Source organism: Dermacentor albipictus, chromosome 8 (assembly GCF_038994185.2).
Source record: "Dermacentor albipictus isolate Rhodes 1998 colony chromosome 8, USDA_Dalb.pri_finalv2, whole genome shotgun sequence".
NCBI lineage: Eukaryota > Metazoa > Arthropoda > Arachnida > Ixodida > Ixodidae > Dermacentor > Dermacentor albipictus.
The window spans coordinates 123,093,996-123,117,617 of NC_091828.1; the positions used below are offsets into that span (position 1 = coordinate 123,093,996).

The following is a 23,622-nucleotide window of genomic DNA, read 5'->3' on the forward strand; positions in this document are numbered from 1 at the left end:
AGCCCGATCCCCAATGCCCAGATACGCACTGGCGGTGAGAAGCTTCCCTTCTCTTCCCTGCGGCGAAGCAACGGTAGCCGCTGTACTGGGAGCATCACAGCAGCCTAATGCTCTACCCATTCCGCCATGGACGACTCAGTGACCAAAATAGACGGGAAATCGGGTTGAGACCCGGCTTCACAGATAGGCAGGCAGAAGGACGTGAGCAAAAATTGGAGGACGCTTAAGCTTCGCCTTCAAGAGTGGAACGCGACAGCGTTCCCGTCGACCCGCCAAGGGGTGTAAGACAGTGGGCTACGGCGCAGCGACTACGCGCGCCGCATCGGACGCGGTGAGCGTCGAGCAACGCAGCGTTCGGCGCGGCAACGAAATGTGCGCCTGAGCAAGCGACGCACGCCTGAGCCTTAGAAACAGCTCGTGGCTAAGGCAACACCGCATTCACTAGAGGTGCTTTTGTACCGCTTTAAGCATCGAACTCGTGGCTGAGTGGTAGCGCCTCCGTCTCACACTCGGGAGACCCTGGTTCGATTCCCACCCAGACCATCTTGCTAGTTGTTTTTTATTGATAAAGTGCCTGCTGGTATTTATCGCTCACGGCCAACGCCGCTGACGCCGACGCCGACGACACCGGTATTTCTGCGACACGAGCTGTTTAACGCTGTCGCGTTAAAAGAAATATACGGATCCGGCGCACTGTGGAGATCGTTGTAAGCGATGCTTTCTGAGCTGCTTGCTTTGGTTGACGATAATTAGCGGTGATGTTGACGGCGAACGTTTAATTTCTCTCGCGGTTAGTAAAACGCGAGAAGGGTGTGTTGATGGTAAACGTTACCTTGCGCGCACCACTGCTCGTTGTCTTCGTAGTACACTGAAAACACGCGAAGTGTTTGCTTGAGGCGTTAACGCGCGCCATACTTCGTAACCTCTGAGAGGGCTCAGCACGTTCATTGCCTCTCATCCCACATCGCATCGTCGCCGAAGTATTAACCATTATTTGAATTATGGGGCTGTACCCTCCAAAACTACAATCGGATTATGAGGCATGCCGTAGAGGCGAATTCCGGATTAATTTTGACACTGTGGTGTTCTTAAACCGGTTTCTAAATCTAAGTGCATGAGCGGTATTTATTTTGCCCCCGTCCAAATGCAGCTGCCGCGGTCAGGATCGAACCGGCGACCTCGACCAATCGCATAGCCGCAACTAACCCTTGCTCTAAAGCGGAATGCGTCAACGACAGAAATTACTCCAATCGCTCAAGATTACACTATCCGAACGCGCATTACAATCGAAACGAGCGAGAGGAATTTGTGCTGCCAACGAACTTGATCTTTTTTCTGCCAAGCAAATGCAGCCCATAGGCAATGGAGCTTGTTGTCTTTTTTTGGCATTTAATGTCTATCAAATGCATTTGGCTAACAAAGATGACACGCGATTGAGCGCTCGTATAAATTGAAGCGATAATTTCTTCATCTTGTTATCCTCAGCGTAAAATTGGACGCTGGCCGTTCGTCTATCAATGCGTTCCGCTTCGTGTAAATTAAAAACGGTGCATGCTCACATTACACGAAGGCGGTTTCTGTAACGAGCACAGACGCGCTTTACGTAAAATAAACTGCTAATCTCAATTTAGGCTCGGATCCCGCCTTACAAGGTGAATACGACCCACCCACGTCTTCGGTTTTTGCGGAACACTGCAATGCTTCTACCTTCCAAACTGAAGCCTCCTTACTATTCGTCATGGAATCGCAGTGGAAAAAGAAAACATTAGGTTGGCATAGGTGGGCGCGGATTTGGCTCGTTATTTAAGGAAGTGTTGTGTATCGAAAGAGAAACAACCGTCCCCAAGCCCAACCATCTGGTTTGGGCTTGTTTCCTTCCGTCTATAAATATTTCAGTTTATTTATGCATACTGCGATCTTTCTCAAATGATCACGACAGGGTGTGCAGAGAAGTATACAAAAGCTAAAGGCAAGAACCAACCAACAAGGTAGAATTTCCCGGCAGGCATTGCCGAGAAACACGCTGCCCTGAAACTGATATCGAAGTGAGGGTAATAAGTAGACTTAGACACTCTCATCTCGCCGTATTGGACATATTTTATATCCTCCATCTTCAACACCGCAGTCAGCTATGAGACGGGACAACAAGGAGTAGCCAGGGAAGCGTACTGCCGTTTAAGGCATATGTCTGCTCGAAGGATTGGGACGTACGAGTACACGTATGTGCGGCCAGAAATCGCGGAAGAGATTGCCCTCACACGTCTGAAGGAGCCGCGGCCAATGTAGAAACTGAGACATCTCGTGTCTTCCTGGTCGTACTCGATGTCGTAGACGGCTACGCTAAAGTTCAGGTTGCTGTAGATGTCTTTGGCACCGCAGACCTACGAGAGCGCAAAGATAAATATGAATGAAATGAAGGCGGATGCCAAACATAGTCAAGGTGACTTGATAAACAAGCCATATGGCGCTACAAAACACCGCGCCCTAAGACTTTCCAGAGAATACGTAAAAAATATGCATCTCGAACACACACGTTACGATTTATTTCAACCTAATGTTTCCCGGAGCTTTTGTTTAAATATAATAACTAAATGGAATACGTGCAAGTGCTTTTGCGTTTACTCTATGCAGCCTGAAAAGTCATTTAAATAATATGATTATGCAAGGTGGAAGTCACAAAGTCCTTTCATTTCATACAGTTCGTGCATTATTGCGCTACAGCGTTCCCAAGCTGTATGCCTAAATTTCAGCACTGATTCAGGCATATGAACAATGCGAGACGTATCAATGTAGCGATATGACGATCACGAAAGTAGCGTAATAAGAATCGTCAAGGCTAAAATGGTAACTGGAAGTACACCGAAGTACCAGGCATCTGTAAACACGTTTAAGGATTCCCCGAATCTGAGACACAGTGCAACATACCTACTCTGGAGGCCAATACCGAGGCATTTACGCAGCTGTAGTTACCCATCGACTTAAGAGTGAGTCCAAATACGAGGTACTGAGGTATTTCCGGCAGAATTCGTCTAACATGATTGTCCAACACCCCATATTCTCAAGCGATCCGATCAATGCGGGGCACTCCTCCTACTTGACCGAGTTAAGGAGAGCGCTGCCTTGCGACTGACAAAGAAAATACAGTTGTCAAGAACTGTTGCGGACCATCATGAATGGCGGCGACCACTTCAGTCGAGGGGCTGGCCACCTATCTAGTTTCCCGAGTCGAGGCTAAGTGTTGAGTGGTGGAACATTCTAGAACGCCGAGGTAACATGCGTGAAAGCATTCGCACAGCGCGCATACTTCAAAATACTTCGCCGGCGATTGAGCGGAGATTCGCGGTGCATCCTCTCCGCTTCGTCCTTCTTTGAGCCAGATGCACGGCGTGTATAATTTAATCATTCACGCCTGAGCCACGCATGCGCATCGGTATTGCGAAAATCCATGGTGGCGGTGTTCTTTCACTCCACTGTCACGGGTATGAGCCGTTTTTTTTTTCGCCTGTTGGAGTGACCGACATTTTGATGCTCTCATGCTGCTATGCTTGTTAAATCGCATGAAGCATATAGGCGGCGATGTCGACGAGCGATCTACTCAGGTCTGCTTTCCCGCTTTGACAGTGGAGTTTATGGAATCCTAGCACCGGAAGCTATTTTCTTCTGGCTAAGCCCGACCGGACCAGACTGACCACGTCTGCTCAAGAGCGCTAGCTGAAAGTTCAGTCTGGTCGTGAACAGAGTTGTTCGCTTCAAAAAGCTCAATGCCCTTCCGCAGTTTTCTAGAGTTTCTACCATCGCCGATTTGTGGGGAGCCTTGCCTCGTTTCATTGCATGCATTACCGAATAGTAGTGAATTAAATGAAGTGAATTCTGCTGTCTTACGACCCAAAACAACGACTTGATTATGCGGCACAGCTTAGTGGCGGATCCGGGATGAATTTCGACCACCAGGGGCGACCTAACGTTCCCCCACTGGATGGGACACGGATGTTTTTGCTTTGCGCCTCTAAAGAAAGGCGGCCGCCGCTGCCGGCATTTGATCCCGCGACCTCGTGCGTGGCAGCGCAACACCATAGCAGCTAACCAAAAAAAAAAGAGTCCACTGTGGCGCATGCATCCATTCCTGCCCGCTTACCACGCTGCAGTCCCGGCTTATAATCTTCGAAGGTGCTTGAATTCCCAATTCTTTTTTGACGTGGTCATCGTATCGAGACTGCAAGGCGCGATCCCTATGGGGTAGGGGAGTGTACCAAAACACTCCCGCGTTTAAACAGCTTCGCTTTAAAAAAAAGCAGGCTTTCGTAGTTACTTATGTCCCAAAAGCCTTTTGTACGGTAGCATCAGCTTCTCACATGTGTCGTTTTCGGTATTCAAGAAGTACACCTTAGAGTGCAAAGCATTCGTGTCCGAGGCATGCAAGCTTTTATTGCGTATTTGACAATCTCTCCATTTTCGTTGGTTTGATCGCTGCTTGCTCTCCCTGGTTCCCACTTTGGCTCGCTCATTCCCTCACTTGTTCGTTCTTTCGTATTTGCCTTCATTTGTTGATTCAATTGCTCATTTCGTACGTTTGCATGTTCGCTCGTTTGTTTGTTCGTTGGAGGTCTTAAAACAGTAGGCAACAAGAAATAGGCAAAGCGAGCCTCTTGACGCTGGAGCCCTGCAGGCTGGACTATAGTGAAGGCATCTCGTGCTGCAACGATTCCCGCAGAGCTTTGCATTACGTAGGTGTCGGCCACAGTTGCGTCTGCTAAATTTTGCGATGAGCGAAATTTAGCAAAATTTAGCGAAATTTGTCTTCCGTCGGAGACCGCAATGAATTCTTTCGGCTCTGAGATACCCGCATCAATCACCTCAGTGTCAGGTTCTGCATATCACACTAATTGCAAAGGTTTCGAGTGGTGCTACAGCCCATAGTAGGGTTGTGCATCCAAGAATGCTGCAGCGCGATGACGCAAATTATAATATCATCGGCGATGATGATCGGTTCTTTGTTTTGCCTCCCAATATATCCGAGGGTCAAGGTAAGGACAACATGGTGGCCTGACGATGGTACTGACCACACCGCGGCTAAAGAAGGGGTGTACAAAGCGTACTGCAGACGTATTTTCGTGCGTGCCTTTGACTGGCTTTGCTATAAAATTGTGGACGATAGAGTACAATGAGTGTTCGCTTCTTTGCGCTTCCTCCATATAAACAACACTTCCAGGTAGAGAACAGAAGAGTTAAAGCGTAGATTTCCATAGGCACATATTAGAGTTCTCTGCAACTTTTCTGTCGAGATAACCATGAGAGAAAACAAAGAAAGGCTTCTGATCCCTAAGTCAGAATTTTATGACTTGAACAGACGATGACCTTGTGCCTGTACTGCATGTGAACACATATCCCATAAGTTTCAAAACGTTAACGTATTCGCGCAAATACAAGAAGCTTTGGCCTTCTTTAACATGGGCATCGTGTTACATGTCACACGGATGCGCAAAGGTTTTCATTTCTAGTTTATTTTCGCCTGCTCTCCATGCTCTGGGAACCCGCTGCCACTTGGACTCGCGCAAAGATTTGTGAGCACCGCATTCCTTCTCGTGATTTTAGACGAGGTTGGTTGCAGCATCAACGTGGTTTCTGTGTCCTAATCGCATGCTTGGTGCATGACGCCGGGTGCTGTTGTGCAGCCGCGTCAAGCAAGCACTCTTTGAAGTCGTGCGACGATCGGTGAAACGTTTTGCTGCCTTCGATTGCATGGCGGGCATTTCTGAAGTGCTCGTTGTTAAACGAGCTTGATCAGTGTCAAGGAAGGTGACGCAGTTCTCGATGAGAGTGACAAAGGTGTCAGCACTCGTACTATCGCGGTATTCTGCGATGGCATTTCGCGGTAACGATATAAATCCCCGCGGGCTGCCGATTTTACCTGTCGGTTTCTCTTTGCTTGCGGCATCAGGTCCCGGTATAGTGGTATTGATTTCCATTTCATTGTCTGAGAAATCCAAACCCCTCTTTAGTATTATGTTCGAGGTCACGTTACTTACGTACAAATCTGGTACCTGCGAATGGTTGCTCTTGCTTTCTATTAGTTGACCAAAGCGGCGTATCAATAACCGCAATCCTGTCTGCATGTTACCAATTCAAGATAAAGACCTCGCCACAGCGCATTTGTGATGTCATGTTGCTTGGAACGAAGGTAATTTCCATGGAGGACAGGTCATTTAATTATCTCAGGAACCTCAGTGCAGGTATGGATGGAGAGGGAACATATTTCACCAAAAACTAAAAACGTATGTAACTAAATACGCATGAATTGAAATTTATGAAACTACAGAACTTGGGGTTAAGCAAGCCAAATAAAGTAATCATCATGAGAAAGAGGAAAACACATCATTAGCTTATATGACACCAACGTTTTCTGTTAAACGTTCTATTTTGAAATTGGGCGAAGAAATAAGGACTTTATGGACACATCTCTTCGACAGCTGGTAGAATGTTTAACCGCATTTCCGTGGTCTTCTGGTAAGAAAACAATGGGCAGGTTCTACGGGTATATAGATTAACTGTTGACTACAATTTCTTGTACATACTAGCACGAACTAATTTCGACAATGCTTTCCGCTTCTCAAGTATGTCCCAGTGAAGACGGTAGACACTAGGTTATGTTGAATATTTACTGAAAACAAGCCGCACCGCTAGATTTTGTGAAATTCTTAAGAGGAAGTTTTAGCTCGGGTGCTCATATATAAATACACGTAAAAAGAAAATTCCCTTTTCTTGGCAACCACTACACCAAATTTGGCTAGGATTATTACATTTAAAAGAAAAACTTAAAATCTTGTAACTGATGGTTTCGAATTTATTATTTGGGCTTTTAATTCTTTATTAAAAATGAAAAATATCAAAGATTTCCTGAAAACGAAACTATCAAGTTTACAACTCTGTAACTCGGCAACACAAAATGATACCACAATTCTGTTAATTGCTTCTAATGGTACATCTAAAGTGGGCGAAATTCACATGTTAAACACCAATCTAAAAAAGTTCACTAATATGGAAATACAACTTTCGCAGAACCCTTGTACACATTGTAACAAATTCACGTAAGATATCAATTGACATATTGAATTTGTCCGCTTTTTATAATCTAATGGATGCCGTCTACAGAGCTACGTTATGGGTTCTTGATGCAGAGCTAATAATTTGTAGACTTCGTGCTTCTATTTTCTTTTTTTCCATTGTTCGATTTTTTTGAAAATATGGTTAACAAAATACAAGCCTTAAATCGAAGGTCCGCTTCCAGCAGTTACTAGAATTGAACTTTCTCTCTCAAATGCAACAAATTTTGTTAAACTTGGTTCAATGGTTATCTCAGAAAAACGATTTTGAGTTTTGCATACATTGGTATTGGCCGCGTCGTAGTTCGGCCCTAGCGAAAGCTTCCTCTCAAGTTACTGACGTTTTTTCGTTCTCCACGATGAATTCCACTCTGTAACGAGCTTCCTGCGGACTAGCATTGCAATAGCTACAAAATTAGTATCTAATTTAGTCATCTAGCGAAACATTTTTGATCTTGATGGAAGGTTAACGACATGCGGGCACGTCTCTCATGCCCTCCCCCCCCCCCTAAAAAAAAATGACAGTCACTTTAGCACAAGCAAATCAGGATGAAGGCGAACGCCTGCCCGGTCACGAGACATTCCTTACACGACCTGACATTTTCATTAGAATTTGCTGTTACTTTCAATTAATTGCTCTCTCCGGCCAAAGATTGTGAGGTCGCATACATTAAAATGTTGTGCCTTAATTACCTGCGTATTAATTAACATCGCCCTAGTTGACATAAAAGATCGCAGGTTCAACTCCAACGAGAGGTCGAAGGTTCAGCTCGCACCAAAGGTGTAGAGTTCGTCTCCCCATGAATTTTACCGCCATAACGCCGGAAGGCGGTACGCCGGACATGGGATTTTTCGTCCTGTGAGCCATCTAAGACTTTCACCTTAATAATGGGAAAGGCTACATGCGTAAGGCGCAATGAAATAGAAATTAACCATTCTACCATATATGCTCGCGCGTTAACAGTTAATGGCGCAGCTTTGTTAACGTCGGCTCTGATTACCTTCTCCTTGAGGCCCTTTTCCGAGTCAAACGTCAAAGTGCGATTGTCAATTGGGTCAAACGCGTAATCTGCATCCACTTCGGAATCATGGCGGTAGTATTTTCCGTAGTCCTCCGAGCAAACCTGGCGAAAAAGAATGTTATGCATTATTACCTTCACAATAACAAATGATGATGTTTTATCAGTGCGTTGTTGTTACGGACATTTCACTGCCAAGTCATTAACTTGCAAAAATTAGGAAAAATAGACATAACCTGAAATAAACGAAGCACCACGTACAGACTAACAAATGCTCTTTGATTCGTGCAGAGTTATGTAAACGTTTTTAACAATCGTCTATACATGAAACGCCGAAAAGTGTCAAAAATAAAAGTAGAAAATTTGCATACATTCAACCAATCAACCTCAACCAATCACTAGCCAGCTCACTAACAAAGCATCGTGTGCTACCTCATAGAGTCAGCGCTGCGACAACGTAACAAAATTTCGAGCTCAAGTTCTTGCGTGACCTTCGCAGCTGCGTGGAGGTTCGTTGCACGAAACGCCACCATCGCAGTGAAGCATAAGTGAAACTGTCGAAAAAACAGCTACTTTTAGTTAATGGCGGTGATTCCAAGCAGCTAAGAGGTTTTTATCATTTAGAACACTACATTTTTCGAAGACTACTTCCAACTGCTATCTCGATCAGCTGTGTCTTCATCGGGTATGTGCAAAAAAAAATATTGTGCTTGCTCCGAGCGGTGAAGCATAGAGAGTGACTGCAAGGCCTAGCACTGTGCTTGGACTTCTCGGACGTTGGTCAAACCGTGCTACATGCGGCTGCGGCACGCTGACGCGACGAACCCCGCAAGGCAACTGCTGCTGTGTTGAAGGAACAGCACCCTGGCGGCTGCCGGGCATCCCACTATGTCGGCAAGACGAGGCACAAATGCAGTTGCGTTCATGGCATCTCCGCTCGATAGCGGAAGAGATGAGACCGAGGGGACACCATCCGCTTTAGTCAGCGCCCAGAAAAATACTAGTTGCCGTTGTCTTGAAGTTTGCTCTCGATTGCACTCGGGTCAGTGCGTACACAGAGCAGCTGAGCAGCAACACTTGTGTGCTCGTAGTGTTAGCACGCACAGCCATCAAAGCAGCACTGGAAGGCGGAACGCGTCCCCGAGTTCACCACCGAACCAATATCGAAGCATTCAATATGGGTCCATTTCGCTTCGTCGCTCGTGCAGCCAAACGCATTCCGCGTTTTTGGAAGCTCCCCTAAAACCCGGGCGCCGGCCTGGCATGCACCGTTTATCGTGGGACGATGTGCGGCCATCACGGCGGTTGCGCTGACGCCACGAACGCGAATCGATCGTCGGTGTAGCTGCTATCGTAACAAAAGACTTACTTGTTTTGGATGGACGTCTCCGTGATTCTGATCGCCAGGCGAGTCAGTGCATGGATTAAATAGGCTGATGGATGCTTCTACGTCATTGTCTAAAATATGTTCCCGTTTGTACTGCTGCGCCCGCATCGAGAAAGATATATATAATAACATATTTCCTTGATTCCGCCGCTTCAGCCATCTCAGGTTGTCGAGAGCTTCCACCTGAGGAAATCAGAGCAAAGAAACCAAACGCAGTTGAGTCCATGGGTGGAGGGGAAAAAATGGTGCACGTGTGGTGTAATCCTCAAAAAAGCCACTCCGCAGTACTTGCAGGCAATGTGTCATAAGTTTTCACTAGGAAATCGTCTAGTAGTGGGACGCGACAAACTGAAGCAGGAAAAAGCAACATTGCCGTGTATTAATGAGTTTATGGGACTAGGTCCGCAATCTTAAGCTGTCAAAATACCCCAAAATGATAAATACTCGCTGATTTCACCCTTTATATTCAGCCCCTTTCAAAGGCACCCTGAGCAAGCGTTGGCGCAGAGAGAGTGCATCAGAATAAAAGCACTGATAAACATCCTGAAAACACACAGGCCGCCTATAGAAACTGACCCTGTCAACCTTTAACAGCCAAACTTTGTCGTATGAGGCTAGATTAGCAGGACTCTTAGAGGAACTATCAGACGCTGTTGGGGATATTATCCGCCTTCGTGGGATTAGAAGAACTGGTGAGGCTTACACATTGCTGAATAACAGCTATGTCCTCTATTACTGAGGTCTCCCTGATAAGGAGCAATACGGGGTAGGATTCCTAATCCATAATGACATAGGGGGCAACATTGACGAATTCTAAAGCATTAACTAGAGGTTAGCAGTAGTCGTAATCAAACATAACAAGAGGTATAGAATAAAGCTAGTACAAGCCTTGGCAACTACGGCAGTTGTTACGGCAATTGTTAGTACCATCAATGGGCAACTACAGCGTCGTTTCTAGAGACGCTTGAGAAAAGATGCTGGTAGAATTCGCAGAAAGGAATGAGTTGAGAATGAGGAACACCTTTTTCAGAAAACATAGCAACAGAAAGTGCACCTGGAATAGCCCTAATGATGAAACAAGAAATGCAATTGATTTCTTACTTTCTGCCAATCACAGCCTAGGGCAGGATGTAGAAGTTATAGGCAGGGTAAAGTGTATTGATGATAGGTTAGTGAGGGCTAATATTCACCTCAGTTTGAACAGAGGAAGAGGAAAATTGGTGAAGAAAAAGCAGGTCAACTTAGAGGCAGTAAGGGTAAAAGCAGACAAATTAAGGCTGGTACTTGCAAACAAATATGCAGCCTTAGAACAAAGAAATGACGTTGATAACATAGAGGGAATTAATGAAACCATAAAGAGGCTGGCTTCAGAGGCAGCAGTGGAAGTGGGAAGCAAGGTACTAAAGCAACGAGTAGGCAAGCTCTCTCAAGTAAGAAAGCACCTAATAAAGAAAAGACAATGAATGAAAGCGTACAACTCAAGAGATAAAATGGAATTCGCGGAACTGTCAAAACTGGTCATCAAAGCGAAAACAAGAGATATTCGAAATTATAACGTGAGAAAGGTTGAAGAAGCCGTAAAAAATGTACGCAGCCTGAAATCAGTGAGAAGGACACTTAGCATTGGACAAGGCAAGATGTATGCACGGAAATATGAGCAGAGTAATATCATCAGCAATCTCAATGGCATAATAAATGCAGCGTAAGGTTTCTATACTTACCCGTACAATACCCAGAGGACTTAGGAGAACTCTATTCGGAACGATAATGAACAGGATACAGAAACTGTTCCCATAACTAAAGATGAGGTCAGAAAGGCCTTGCAGAGCATGAAACGCGTAAAAGCGGCAGAAGAAGATTGAATAGGAGTGGATGTAATCAAAGATGCAGGAGAGAAAATGCTTGCAAAACTGGCAGCTCTTTATACGAAGTGTATATCGACTGCATCCCTGAAAACTGGAGGAATGAAAACATTATACTAATCCACCAAAAAAAGGGGATGTTAAAGAATTGAAAAATTGTAGGCCCATCAGCTTACTCCAATAATTTTAAATTATTCATCAATTATATCCAATAGAATAAGGCCAACAGTGGACTTTAATCAACCAAGGAAACAGGCTGGCTTTGGAAGGGATACTCTACAATGGATCACATCCATGTAATTTATCACGTTAATGAGAAATCCGCAGAGTACAATGATCCTTTCTATATGGTTTTCTAAGATTACGAAAAAAGCATTTGATTCAGTAGAGATACCAGCAGTCATAGAGGCATTGCGTAATGAGGGAGTACAGACCGCTTTCGTAAATACCCTGGTATGTATCTACAGAGATTCAACAGCGACCTTAATTCTGCAGAAGAAAAGTAGGAAGATACCTATAAAGAAATCGGTCAGACAAGGCGACAGTCTCTCCAGTGCTATTCACTGCGTGCTTGGAAGAAGTATAAAAATTATACAACTGGGAAGGTTTAGTACTGAGGATCGACGGCGAATACCTCAGCAACCTTCGCTTCGCAGATGACATTGTTCTATTCAGCAACACTGCGGACGAGTTAGAACAAATGATTGAGGACCTTAACAGGGAGAGTGTGAGAGTGGGGCTGAAGGTTAATATGCAGAAGACAAAGATAATGTTAAGTAATAACAGTAATAACCGGTCCAAAGAACAAGAGATCAGTATCGCAAGTGAGCTTCTAGAGTCTGTGAAAGAGTACGTTTACCTAGGTCAACTAGCCACAGGGAACCCTGACCATGCGAAGGAAAGTCACAGAAGAATAAGAATGCGTTGATTCGCATACAGCAAACATCGTGAACTCCTGACTGGGAGGATACCGTTTTCATTGATAAGGAAAGCATACATTCAATGCATTTTACTGGTGCTGACACATGGGGCAGAGACTTGGAGACTGTTAAAGACGCTTGAGAACAAGTTAAGGATCGCGCAAAATGCGATGGAGCGGAGAATGTTAGGTATAACTTTAGGAGCCATAAAGACAGTGGTTTGGATCGGAGAGCACGCGGGCATAAACGATATTCTAATAGTAAGAAAAGAAATGGCGTTGGGCAGGTCACGTACTGCGAAGATTAGATAACCATTGGACCATTAGGGTGACAGAATATGTACCAAGAGAAGGGAAGCGCAGTAGAGGACTGCTGAATACTTGGTGGTGCGACGAAATTAGGAAGTGTGTTCAATCGAGCTGGTTGGCTCATCTCGAGAATAAAATCAGGACTGGCACAACACTGGACAAGCAAGTAAAGAACTCTTTACTCGCTCGTCCTGTGTTGCGCTATTCCTGTTTTTATTTGAAATAAATGAGCAAATTTCAGGGTGCAAGTTGGAATCCGTTCGCGCAGGACAGGGGTGATTGTAAATCGTACGGAGAGGTCCTCGTCCTGCAGTTGACATAAAATAGGCTGGTGATATTTATTTATTTATTTATTTATACACATGCCTCAAAGGCTGAAACTGAAGTATTCCGTGAGGGGTGTAAGAAAAACAACATGTAGCGAAAACAGGAGAACACAGCCAACAACAATTAAACAAGTGAAACAAAGACGTCGTTTAACATCAAGAAAATCAAGAACAACAACACTCTAGACGATCAGAAGCGCGCATAGCTCATCAAACTCCTGGCAAAGAACTGCAAACGCATATATACCTATAATTAGCTTGCAAGAAGTGAGAGGAGAGGTGATACTATTAAACATCCTGGCGTTCAAAACACCAGGCAACGAGAACGAGACGCTAGACCGAGACATCCAGACGTGGGAGTCAGAGTTGCCCTGCAGGATCTCAATGGCAGGTCCGCCGCGGGTCCCGATCGAGTGACCAAAAGAGCACTCAGGAACCTCAACGAAGCGGCCATCCAAACGCTCACGAAATTCTACTTCTTGCACTTCTACTTGCCAGCACTTCATGCCAGCACAAGAAGTGCTGGCAAGAAGGAAGACTGCCTAAGCAATGGAAAGCAGAAAAGACGATCCTCATCCCCAAGCCTGGCAGGCCGCCCAACTCAGAGAACCTCAGGCCAATCTCGCTCACTTCGTGCGTGGTAAAGGTCCTCGAGCACGTTCTCATGAACAGGTGGCAGCGTTACGTGGAAGAATCGGAGCTTTACCCAAATTCTATCATCGGGTTTCGGAACAAGCTCGGGACGCAAGACGCCATGATCATACTGAAGAACGAGATCATCGACGATGCGATGGGCACCAAGGACAACAGAGCCATACTCTGGCTGGACTTGCAGAGCGCTTTCGGTAAAGTGAGGCACTCGGCTATCCTGGTCCAAGTATCCAGGCTAAACATGGGCCGGAGGACGTACCAGTACATCAGACTTCCTGATGGAACGGACCACCGAAATCTGCGCGGGAGACCTGCAGCTCGAAGAGAAGAAGCTGGGCAGCGTCGGAACTCCGCAGGGCTCGGTGATCTCCCCACTACTCTTCAACCTCGTGATTATCGGGGTGGCCAACAGGCTAGAAAGAGTAGCGAGAGTGCGGCACACCATCTACGCCGACGAGGTTAAGCTATGGGTACCAGTAGGAAACGACAGACACATCGAGACAACGCTGCAAGAAGCGGTCAAAGCCATCGAGGAGCAGCTCGACGGGTCTGGTCTCGTTTGACCTCCGGCCAAGTCAGAACTGCTGGTGATCCCACCGAAAGGAGGGGGCAGGAAAAGAAAGAATATGGAAGTGAAGTAAGAGCGTCCCAAGATCACGGTCAAGACGGCGGGAGGACAAGTAATACCGGAGGTCGAAAAGATTCGAGGGCTCGGGCTGCTCATCCAGCGAAACCGAGTCAACGGTGAAACGGTCAACAAGCTCGCGTTCAAAGCGGCTGCGGCAATGAGACTCATCAAGAGGGTGTCAAACAGAAGAGCGAGGATGAAGGAGGAGAGGTGGACTAGGCTCGTTCAATCCTTCGCAGTTAGCCACATTACGTACGTGGCCTCCTTCCACAACTGGAGGCCGAGCGAACGTAACAAGATAGACGTCACCATACGCAAGGCGTATAAGGCGGCACTCGGTCACCTCGGGAGCACGAGCACCGAAAAATTCATGGCGCTGGGAGTCCACAACACGCTGGACGAAATAGCCGAAGCACAGAGAACGCCGGAACTCGAGCGTCTCTCTGAAACGAGAACCGGAAGACAGATACTGCGGGACCGTGGCCTCGAGCCGAGGGAAGGCAAGCAGCAGAAAGACGTACCTATACCGGATAGCATCAACAGAAAGCTCAGGGTCTGCCCGATGCCGAGGGACGTGAACCCCGAGCACAACAAGGAGCGGAGGTTGGCGAGGGCCAGGGCTCTCGTGGACCTCCACGCCAGAGAAGAAGGCGCCGTCTACGTGGACGCGGCGGAGTACCGAGGGAGCAGCGACGCATACGCGGTGGTGGTTGTCGGGGCATCGATGGGTGCAACGAAGACCGCGGCGAGCGTCCGGACTTGAGAAGCGCACAGGGCGGAGGAGGTGGCCATCGCCTTGGCCGTCTCCGACCCCGGATGCACTACAGTGTTGTGTGGCTCTAGAACGGCAGTGAAGAACTACGCCAAGGGTAAGGCATGTAGTGAGGCCGCGCGCTTACTGCGCACAGCCGAAGACATCGGATGCAAAAGTGCTGTGGTGATCAAGTTGTTTCCGGCCCACATGGGCAGTGACGCCTCGGAACGCAGGAAAGTGAACGTGAACCACAACGAGACGGCCAACTCGGCCGCGCGGAAGTAGCGAAGGACCAAGACCTCGAGGAGCACAACGCACGAGACTGAGGTAGTGGCCGCGTCGCGGTAAAGGTTTGTCCTCCCTGCGTGGAGAGAGCCTAGCCGATTCTGCAGGCATTTTCAATAGAGTTGTTCTCTCTCTCTCTCTACACATTGAAACGATTCTGATTGCGCCTAGTTGCACTGTAATTTCGAATATGTGTAACACGTTTCTTACTAAAACAGTCTGGAAGGTAAGCGACTTTGGTGTTGCACTCGGTGTCAGCATGGCATGTTGCAAATGTTCCATGCATGTGTTTTTTTCATGGTGCTTTACATTAGACGTATCCTTCGTGTGGCTCGATATGTTGTTTTGAATTTTCACGACATGAAATTGTTATCACATCTCAAGTACCTGTGCAGAATTCCGGCGTACAGTCTACACCCTGGAACTTAACAAAACACAGGGAAGAATCAAACATTCTTAATCTGTTCTGAAGGTGCGCTCTTTTCGCATTTCTGAAGATGCAAGAAATGAGGTGAAAATAATTTTTGAATTGTCAATATCAATTTCTATCTGAGGCAGCCACACATTAAGCAGGCAACCTTCGTACAGATTGTTTGCAGCGCCAAGAAAGCTAGACCTCGCACTTGTATTCAACGAAATCAAGGTAAATACGGGAGAGTATTTTATATAATGTAGAAGCAGCTTCCGTTTTAAGCAAAGCTTCAATGTGTAGAAGAGTACCGATTTCTAGGCTCGCAAGCTTGATATTCGCAAGTATTTTTCAATATTGTTTCGATACAATAAACAAAGAGTTCTAGTAAACGCTTGTCAAATCTTCCGCCACTTCATGTGTTGAAAAATGTAAACACAACAATACCACGAAAACTTACAATCGAGGTAGTGCCGTTTTCGAGTTCCTGGACCTGAAGAGCCTCGGTAGTGTTCATCATAGACATTGGAAAGACCCAGCAGTTGGAGTCGGCACTACGCGGGATTGACATGTGGGTGATGGCTATGTAGTACGTAGGCCGAAAGACTTTACTGAAACATAGAGCATTCCACATCACCACGACAATTATACGCTGTTGTGCATCAGTACTGACCGAAGCACTATTTCCCAGCGCTAATATTAGCAGGTGCCTGTGTCAGCAACCGGTGCATTGTTGGGGAAGCTAACCGCATGGATAATCGGCACATGACATTTTTTTTCGCTGGTGATGACAACTTTTTATTACAGTGTAGCCATATGCGCTCACAATCGTTGCACGCACATATTTTCTAAAGAACGCTAGCGAAATATTTATCTCAAGACTCATAGACTCTAGAGACATTCACTTAGATTAAGCGTATTGAATCATAGACTACTGCGGCCTCACTCCACATAGATTATTGTTTATCCATGCAATTCTCGTCTAGGTTGTCTCGCCTGTCCACGCACAAATTTAAATGAAAATATTGAGCTAAGCGCCTTCTGCTGATGATCCACTCATTGTTGAAAACAAAACAGGCGTAAGATTTGTTTACTGCAATACCATTTGGGAACCATATACACGAGTGTTGGCGTAATTATATGTAGCCTTCAATGTATATTTTATTAGAAATGTAACACTCTTCATCCAGTTTTTATTTTATAACCCTCACTTTTACGAAGAAAATTCAGGGTGATTAGACAAACAGAAAAAGATTGTGTGCAAGAGTAGCATAATAAATTGTAAACATTTCCGCATTTGTTATACATAAGCACCGAAGTTTTAGCATGAATTTCAAGCAGTGAAGTTAACGCACGAAAAACTGCATTTAAGTTAAGTTTCTTGCTGTCTTCGATGTGTTGATGTGAAGAGAAAAAGAAAGTTATAAGGGAGCTAAAAGTTAAAAGCATTATCTTTAGCAATTATTGGAATATTTACTAAAACTGATTAGTACATTTAAGGGTGGTTAAATGACAGTGCTTGCCGACAAATATGAATGGATGACGTAACAGTTGTTGGGTTCCTTCTTTTTTGCGGGTAAGGATTGTCCCACAACACAGACCAAGTAAGTCGTTCATTTATTACAAATACAAAAAAAAAAGTGTTGGAACGACGGCCTCTGTAAAACAAAACTAAAACCACACGGCCCACATCGGGATGAGGTGAAAACATAATCTGTCAGGCTTTGGACTCTATTGTTTCGTGTCAAAAGATATGTAAGAAACCGGAAAATCCGCTCTGCCGTACATTTGCTCGCAATCGGAAACGCATTTAGTCCGTCCGTAGGCACATTGCAACTTGCCTATCCAATGCAAGAACAGAAGGTACATTACAGATAGCAGCAGTGTTGGTACTTCTGTCTTGTGACGCGTTCTTCAGGCAGAATACGCTATAAACGTTTTCTGTTTCGTAATTGTTGAGCCCAAAGAAGAAAAGGGAATCCACTCTTCGCCATTGATTGTTGCTACCGACGAACTTGCACCAGCAGATTGTTAGAAGAAAGTCGTCGTAATTATACTTTTGAGAGGTCTAGTTGGCGCAAGATTCCCAAGCTGGAGCCCCAAGCCTGTTGCCCGGAACGCGTGCTTCTCAGCTTTAAGCAAACAGCAGTGCTTCTACAGAGGGACGAAATTTATTTGCTGGTGCAGAACGCCTGCCAAATAACTGCTTCGGGAGTGTGTCTTCTGTCTATGCAAAATTAAAAATAACGACGGTTATTACGTAGGCTCTTATGCATGTCAACGTTGTAATGTGCATTCCATCAGTTTCAATCTTCTGGAGAGCTTATCAGAATGAGAGGGCACAAGATAAAAAAAAAAAGTTTGTTTTGACTTTTCTTATACATGCATGGAGAAACCTAGTGATCAAAATAGTTTGACTGTATGTTATATGTACGTCTTCATCTTCTAGCGTTGTGGTATAACAAACTGGTTTAGCTCATTGATGCTCATTACAACGGCAGCAAGAATAGGAAAACGACACAAAAAAGAGAAGCCCAAAGGACGAGCGATGAACAAACAAGTGAAAGCTTATTGCAATTACAAAATAAATACAAAGAGTCCATGTGTATTCGCACCTCAATGTCGTCCACCTACAGGTATGAAGGACATTTTTCCAGAAGTCTGGTCTCAGCCATTGTTCTAAAGCCTGCATAACTATTAGAAATAATTACGGTGTCCGACAAGCGCTTGGCTGACATTGCTAAACATAACTTTATTCCGGGGCTGTGAACTGTAGTCAAGCTATCTAAGACACCCCCGTCTTTTTTTCCCGGTCCTTCAATATGTACCTCAAGAGAGTTATAATTAACCTTCATTGAATTTACGCTGAATTGATTTTCTAGGTCAAAGCTGGTGGCACGCAAGTAGTGAAAGTATATGAAAAATGAACTGTCGCCTACCTGAATTTGTTTGTCCTCAAGAAGATGTAGTGGCGCGAGAACTGTACACCGAGAGCCGTACGGACGTCAGTATCGGGCATCATGCTTTTTATGTGAATCACAATACTCTGCGACAGAATAAAAAACGGGTAATTTTGGACAATTTCACTTCTTCATCAGAAAGTTATAAAAAGTGCAATAAATAAGCAAAGCATTCACGACGAAGAGAAGGCGCTGAAGACCGAAACAGCTCAGAAAGAACTTGGGGGCTGCTGTTACTAACAGAAAGATTTAGTTCAGCGGCTGACGTGTAGATACGTTGGAAATAAGAAATCGTTTTTCATGTCGAGTGGTGCACAATATCTGATCGACTTCCTAAATAAAAATTGTGAATTGCAACATTTCCAGAACAAAGCTCTCATTTTTACAACTCTGTAACTCAGTAACAAGAACAATCCTCCTATTCTTTGTACTGCATTAATTAATGCATCAAAAGCAGACAAAATTGATGTATTTTCTGGCATACCACTAATCGGAGTACGACGTAGCGATACCTTCCTGAACATTCTAACAAACTCATGTAACCTGTGACAATGCGTGCCAGATTTGTACACTTAAGAGCGTCTAACACATGCGTTTTACATAAAAGTGGTACTTTTTGCAGAATTACCGATTTGTAAACATTGTACTTATCCTAGTATTTTGTAAAACTTGTCAATTGCCAACAATTTTTGTAAACATTCCAGGTTTCTGTGGAAATTTCGCTTCTAGAGCCAATGAATTGACTACCGTCACTAGACCTTTATTTACTCTCAAATAAAACAAATTTCGTTCAAATATTATAAGGACAGCTTGTCTCGAAAATACATTTCTGTGTATCAGGTGTATTGAAATACGCGGCATTGGATTCGATAGAGCGATGAAGCTTCCTCTTCTAGTAATTCTTCGACAGTTCTCCTTACGAATAATGTATGGTACAAGAATACATTTGCAGCGCTCAGGGATACAAATAAAGGCTTATCAAACGTTCACGACCTCTTCCATGATATTAACTTGACACTGTTTTTCGTGAAACACACAACTGCAAACACGAACCGTCTGTTCATTGACTTGGAAGTATCCCTGCTACTTTATAGCCACAGTGTAACACGCCTATACTGTGTCACCGAAATTCGTTTCATGTCCCCAAGAGAAAATTTCTGGAAACTTTTGAGGGCGCTAAGATTGCTGATATAATAAATAACTGAAAACAAATATTGCTGCCGTATTTGTCAACTTCTCCATCTCTCTATTAAACGCACATGTTTAAGCTTGCCAATTATCTCAGATTCAAGCGCTAATTGGGTGAGCAGTTAATCGAATACTTAGTGCTTAAACATGCAATTAGGACGGGCTATGGGAAACGCGCAACGTTCAATGGCGACTCCAATGACTGAAAACGCAGCTAACGCAGCAGCTAACACAGCATCTGAAAACGCAGCTAACGAATATCTACTGAGGTTCGATTTCAAGTACCAACACATTTACTTTATAATTAGGTCACATTTCATTCCCACGAAACATTCGCGCGAATACTTAATACATTCCGTTCAATAAAGAAGCAACGAACGAACATCTCCATCAAACTCGGGCCAAATTGAGAAACATTTTTTTATTCATAAGAAATGTTTGCTATTGTGGGGTTGCTTTTGGTTGAAGCGTACATTTTGGATGTTGGATTGCGTGTGCAATTGCGCTTGCGAAAAATTTTATTAGCGCAAGCTCAGACTCATTTCTTTTAATTTTGCCCTTAATATTGTGCTCAATGTACACCTTTTAGAAGACCAATACTGCGCTCCACGCAGTGACCAAACCTTCGGAAATGACGTCTACGAACCCTAGGACAGAGGAGTCTCTCAATAAAGGGGAAATCTGCATTTGAAGGACGAAAATTTGGGCCGGCATTTGTAATTTCAATTTTCTCATTCTCGCGCGTCCAGGCCTTTCGTTCATATCGATAAGATTGATTGCTTAACACTCCATGAACCTTAATATGAATTGCGTGTTAAAATATTTGTCGCAATATAGATGGGGCGGCTTTCGAATGCTTTTTCTTAATTTCTTGAAAGAGTAATTTTCATGTCGTTTCCGCTCTGTAGGAGAAATGGGTTTTGTTCTATTGGGCTATCGTTAAAATTGTTTTTCACAGAAAGGTAATGGACGCGGTGAGTTCTGAATGAAATTTCGTTAAAAAACTTATTCGAGGAATATTTCAACGTTAACACCTTTTTTATATTGAATTAAAGTGAGCATTTTAAGTGTAAGTTTGACTGCCTATAGCCTCACTTCAACATGACCTAAAACTGTGACTCATGGCTTACACGCAGTATGAGCAATCAGATTCGATTGCGCGTATTGTACTTTAAGTGTGCAATTTTCTGCTTGTTAGGTAATTAGGACTTAGCGAGCAAATTCTAGTTTTGAATATCAATATAGTGACCTTAAGAAATAAATAATTGGACTTTTAAAACACGTGACAAAAAAATTCGCCTATGATTACGATAGTCCCTCATGCAAAATTTGTGCGCAGCTCTGTACGTGTTCTCGCGATAAATTCCTGGCGCAGACAATCTGTCTCCTGCAGCGCATTGCAAACGGGGCGATGTGTGGCGTGACTGCCTGGCTTATCGTGAGATCGCGAGAAGGGGCGCGTGGGTGACGCGCATACTTAAAGCTGCGATTAACACCAGGCGCCGCAGACAGACCTCCGCTCATGCAGTGCTTTGTTTCCAGGCATCAGCGGAGTGCCCGAGGCTCGAGGCTCTGCCCTGAATCACCTTTGTAAATTCCGGCAAAATTGTTTGGTTAGTATTGCAATTATGTGAAATACAGTTTGGCAATATGCACCATCCGGAGATGTTTAAAGTGCAGCCCAATGCATGGCACACTGGTGCTTTTGCACTTCGACAACATTCAAATGCGGTCCCCGCAGCCACAAATTTGAACCCGCGTACTCGTGTTCAGCAGTGCGACACCGTAGCCGCTGGGCCACCATGGCGCGTATTGGCCTAATGCAAAAGCACTCGGTCATTGCAGAGACGTTTTATGCGAAGCATATTACTAGGCCTCAGCCCAGCTCCTCAGGCGCGCTCGGTGTCGCCTTCAATACCACGTGACACCGTGACGTCACGACAGAGGAGAAACGGGGCTCAAGCTCGCGCCGTCGCTCGCGGCGTCGCGGCGGTATATAAGCAGCTGCGCCTGCCTCTGCTAGACACTCACGAGGTGAAATGCCTCCTGGAGACAGAGCTGCTCGTTGGAATGAGAAGCGAAGGTTGCGGCGTGCTACAGAGACTGTTTCTAGGTGGCTTTGCTACGGCGCAGCGACTACGCGCCCCGCATCGGACGCGGTGAGCGTCGAGCAACGCAGCGTTCGGCGCGACAACGAAATGTGCGCCTGAGCAAGCGCCGCACGCCTGAGCCGACGCCGACGACACCGGCTTTTCTGCGACACGAGCTCGTTAACGCTGTCGCGTTAAAATAAAGGCTAGTATGCTTCGCATCCTGGGCTTAGCCTTAGCTAAGCCACAGCCATTCTTTATATTTTATTTAGTATGTATTTTTTGCATCCCGAAGAAAAATGGAATCAATAAAGGAATGCTAGGCAAAGACTTTCGCATCTTGTCAGCTAGTGGCTTAAAGAGATGGAATTTCAAGGCGCTACCTTCAGAACTGTGAGGCATTGTGTGAGTTTGTCACCGTCGATCGCCAAGTCCCCGTACACGTTCATCATGCCGAAGTGCTTGACTCCCAAGTTGCTCAGGCGATTGATTGCTTGAAATAGGACATGTGTAGTTACGTCGGCGAAGAGCTGGCCTCCGCTGTCAAAAAAAGGAAACGCCTCAGTCAGACACAGTGAGTTTAGCCGTAAGAAGGGAAATGATGCTTTACGATAACGAATTGTCACCGAAACTGCGGTATTATTACTTTTATTTATTTCTCTACTGTATGGTGTTCCACGACCAATGCCCAGGGTAAGAGGTTCGCTGTTTCACCACGGAAGGCGCAATTCACAACGGCCGCGTGATTACCGCAAAGCAAGCCTCAAAGAAAACACTGCCTTATCACAACAAACACGCAGCCTACTACTCCGACGCGTGTACGGTATGCATCCTTTCTATCTTGATTTACAAAGTTACAGCCACGTACCAAACAACGATGCTGTGAATACCTTAGAAATAGCTGCGCGTACGAAAGAATGAACGCAGAAAAAGAATTGTTCAGACGAAAGAAAGCGCGAATCATTTCATAAATAAAAATTATACCATTTCTCGATTGTGTAAGACCGTGCGCCGGTGGGTAATGGCACTTTTGGTCACTGATATATTGAAAACCCTGCTTCTGTGTTGTCTTCATTTTTTAAGAATATAATAAAAGAGATGAAAGTAATATTCAAGAGCCATCTTGATCTCATGCAAAATCATATTTTTTTTGTGGGAGTGTAAACAGAAAAAGCTCTTTCAGGCCATCGCAGGGAGGTTGAGAAATGATTGCTCCCCTCTAAAGGGGGGCAGGATATTTTACTTGATAACAGGTTTGACGTAGGAATAGTTAGATATAAGTCTCGATGAGGCAATAAATGAGCGAATGCACGTAGAATTTATAAAATTAGTAGAGCCATGTTCATCACGTTGTTGTTCTACTCGAATTAAAAAGCGTAATCCGGCCATTTTCGTTATGGTTAATGTATACGACAGCTAAACCGGACTCAAGATGTGCAGTACTTACACTACATGCATGAACTGCTTTTTGTATGTCCGCTTTCTACAATATTTCTATTCAACGATTATTTTTATGTTGAGAGCAATGCATGGGTAGCTTTTCTTTCTACGCTATTGGACATCTTCTAGGAAGCAGCTTCAATGATTATTTATATGTGGTTCCAGCAGTGCCTGCGCAAACTTGAGGCCGAGTGCAAAAAAAAAAAAAAGCTTTCCTGCAGTTCATTAAGCGAATACACACCTTTATATGAATGCTTCCAGAAAACACCACCATGTATACTTAGCGCTAGGACTT

At 44.9% G+C, this 23,622-nt stretch overlaps 2 protein-coding genes across 7 annotated transcripts in view; one reads left to right on the plus strand and one right to left on the minus strand.

The window, feature by feature from the left end:
* Window positions 1-23,622, plus strand: part of LOC135913004 (uncharacterized) — a 156,088-nt gene that overhangs the window by 18,994 nt on the left and 113,472 nt on the right. The window lies entirely within an intron of this gene.
* LOC135913006 (uncharacterized) overlaps window positions 1-23,622 on the minus strand; it is a 47,435-nt gene that overhangs the window by 14,186 nt on the left and 9,627 nt on the right. The window contains exons 8-13 of one of the 2 annotated variants that reach the window (XM_065445634.2): window positions 22,271-22,427; window positions 18,589-18,695; window positions 16,110-16,260; window positions 9,489-9,689; window positions 8,102-8,224; window positions 2,080-2,381 (exon numbers count right to left, since the gene is read on the minus strand). In XM_065445634.2, coding sequence (XP_065301706.1) covers window positions 2,130-2,381; window positions 8,102-8,224; window positions 9,489-9,689; window positions 16,110-16,260; window positions 18,589-18,695; window positions 22,271-22,427 — 991 coding nt within the window. In that variant the 3' untranslated portion in view covers window positions 2,080-2,129. Of the gene's footprint in view, window positions 1-2,079; window positions 2,382-8,101; window positions 8,225-9,488; window positions 9,690-16,109; window positions 16,261-18,588; window positions 18,696-22,270; window positions 22,428-23,622 lie in introns of those variants that run through there. The other variant, XR_010567871.2, reaches the window with a different exon arrangement.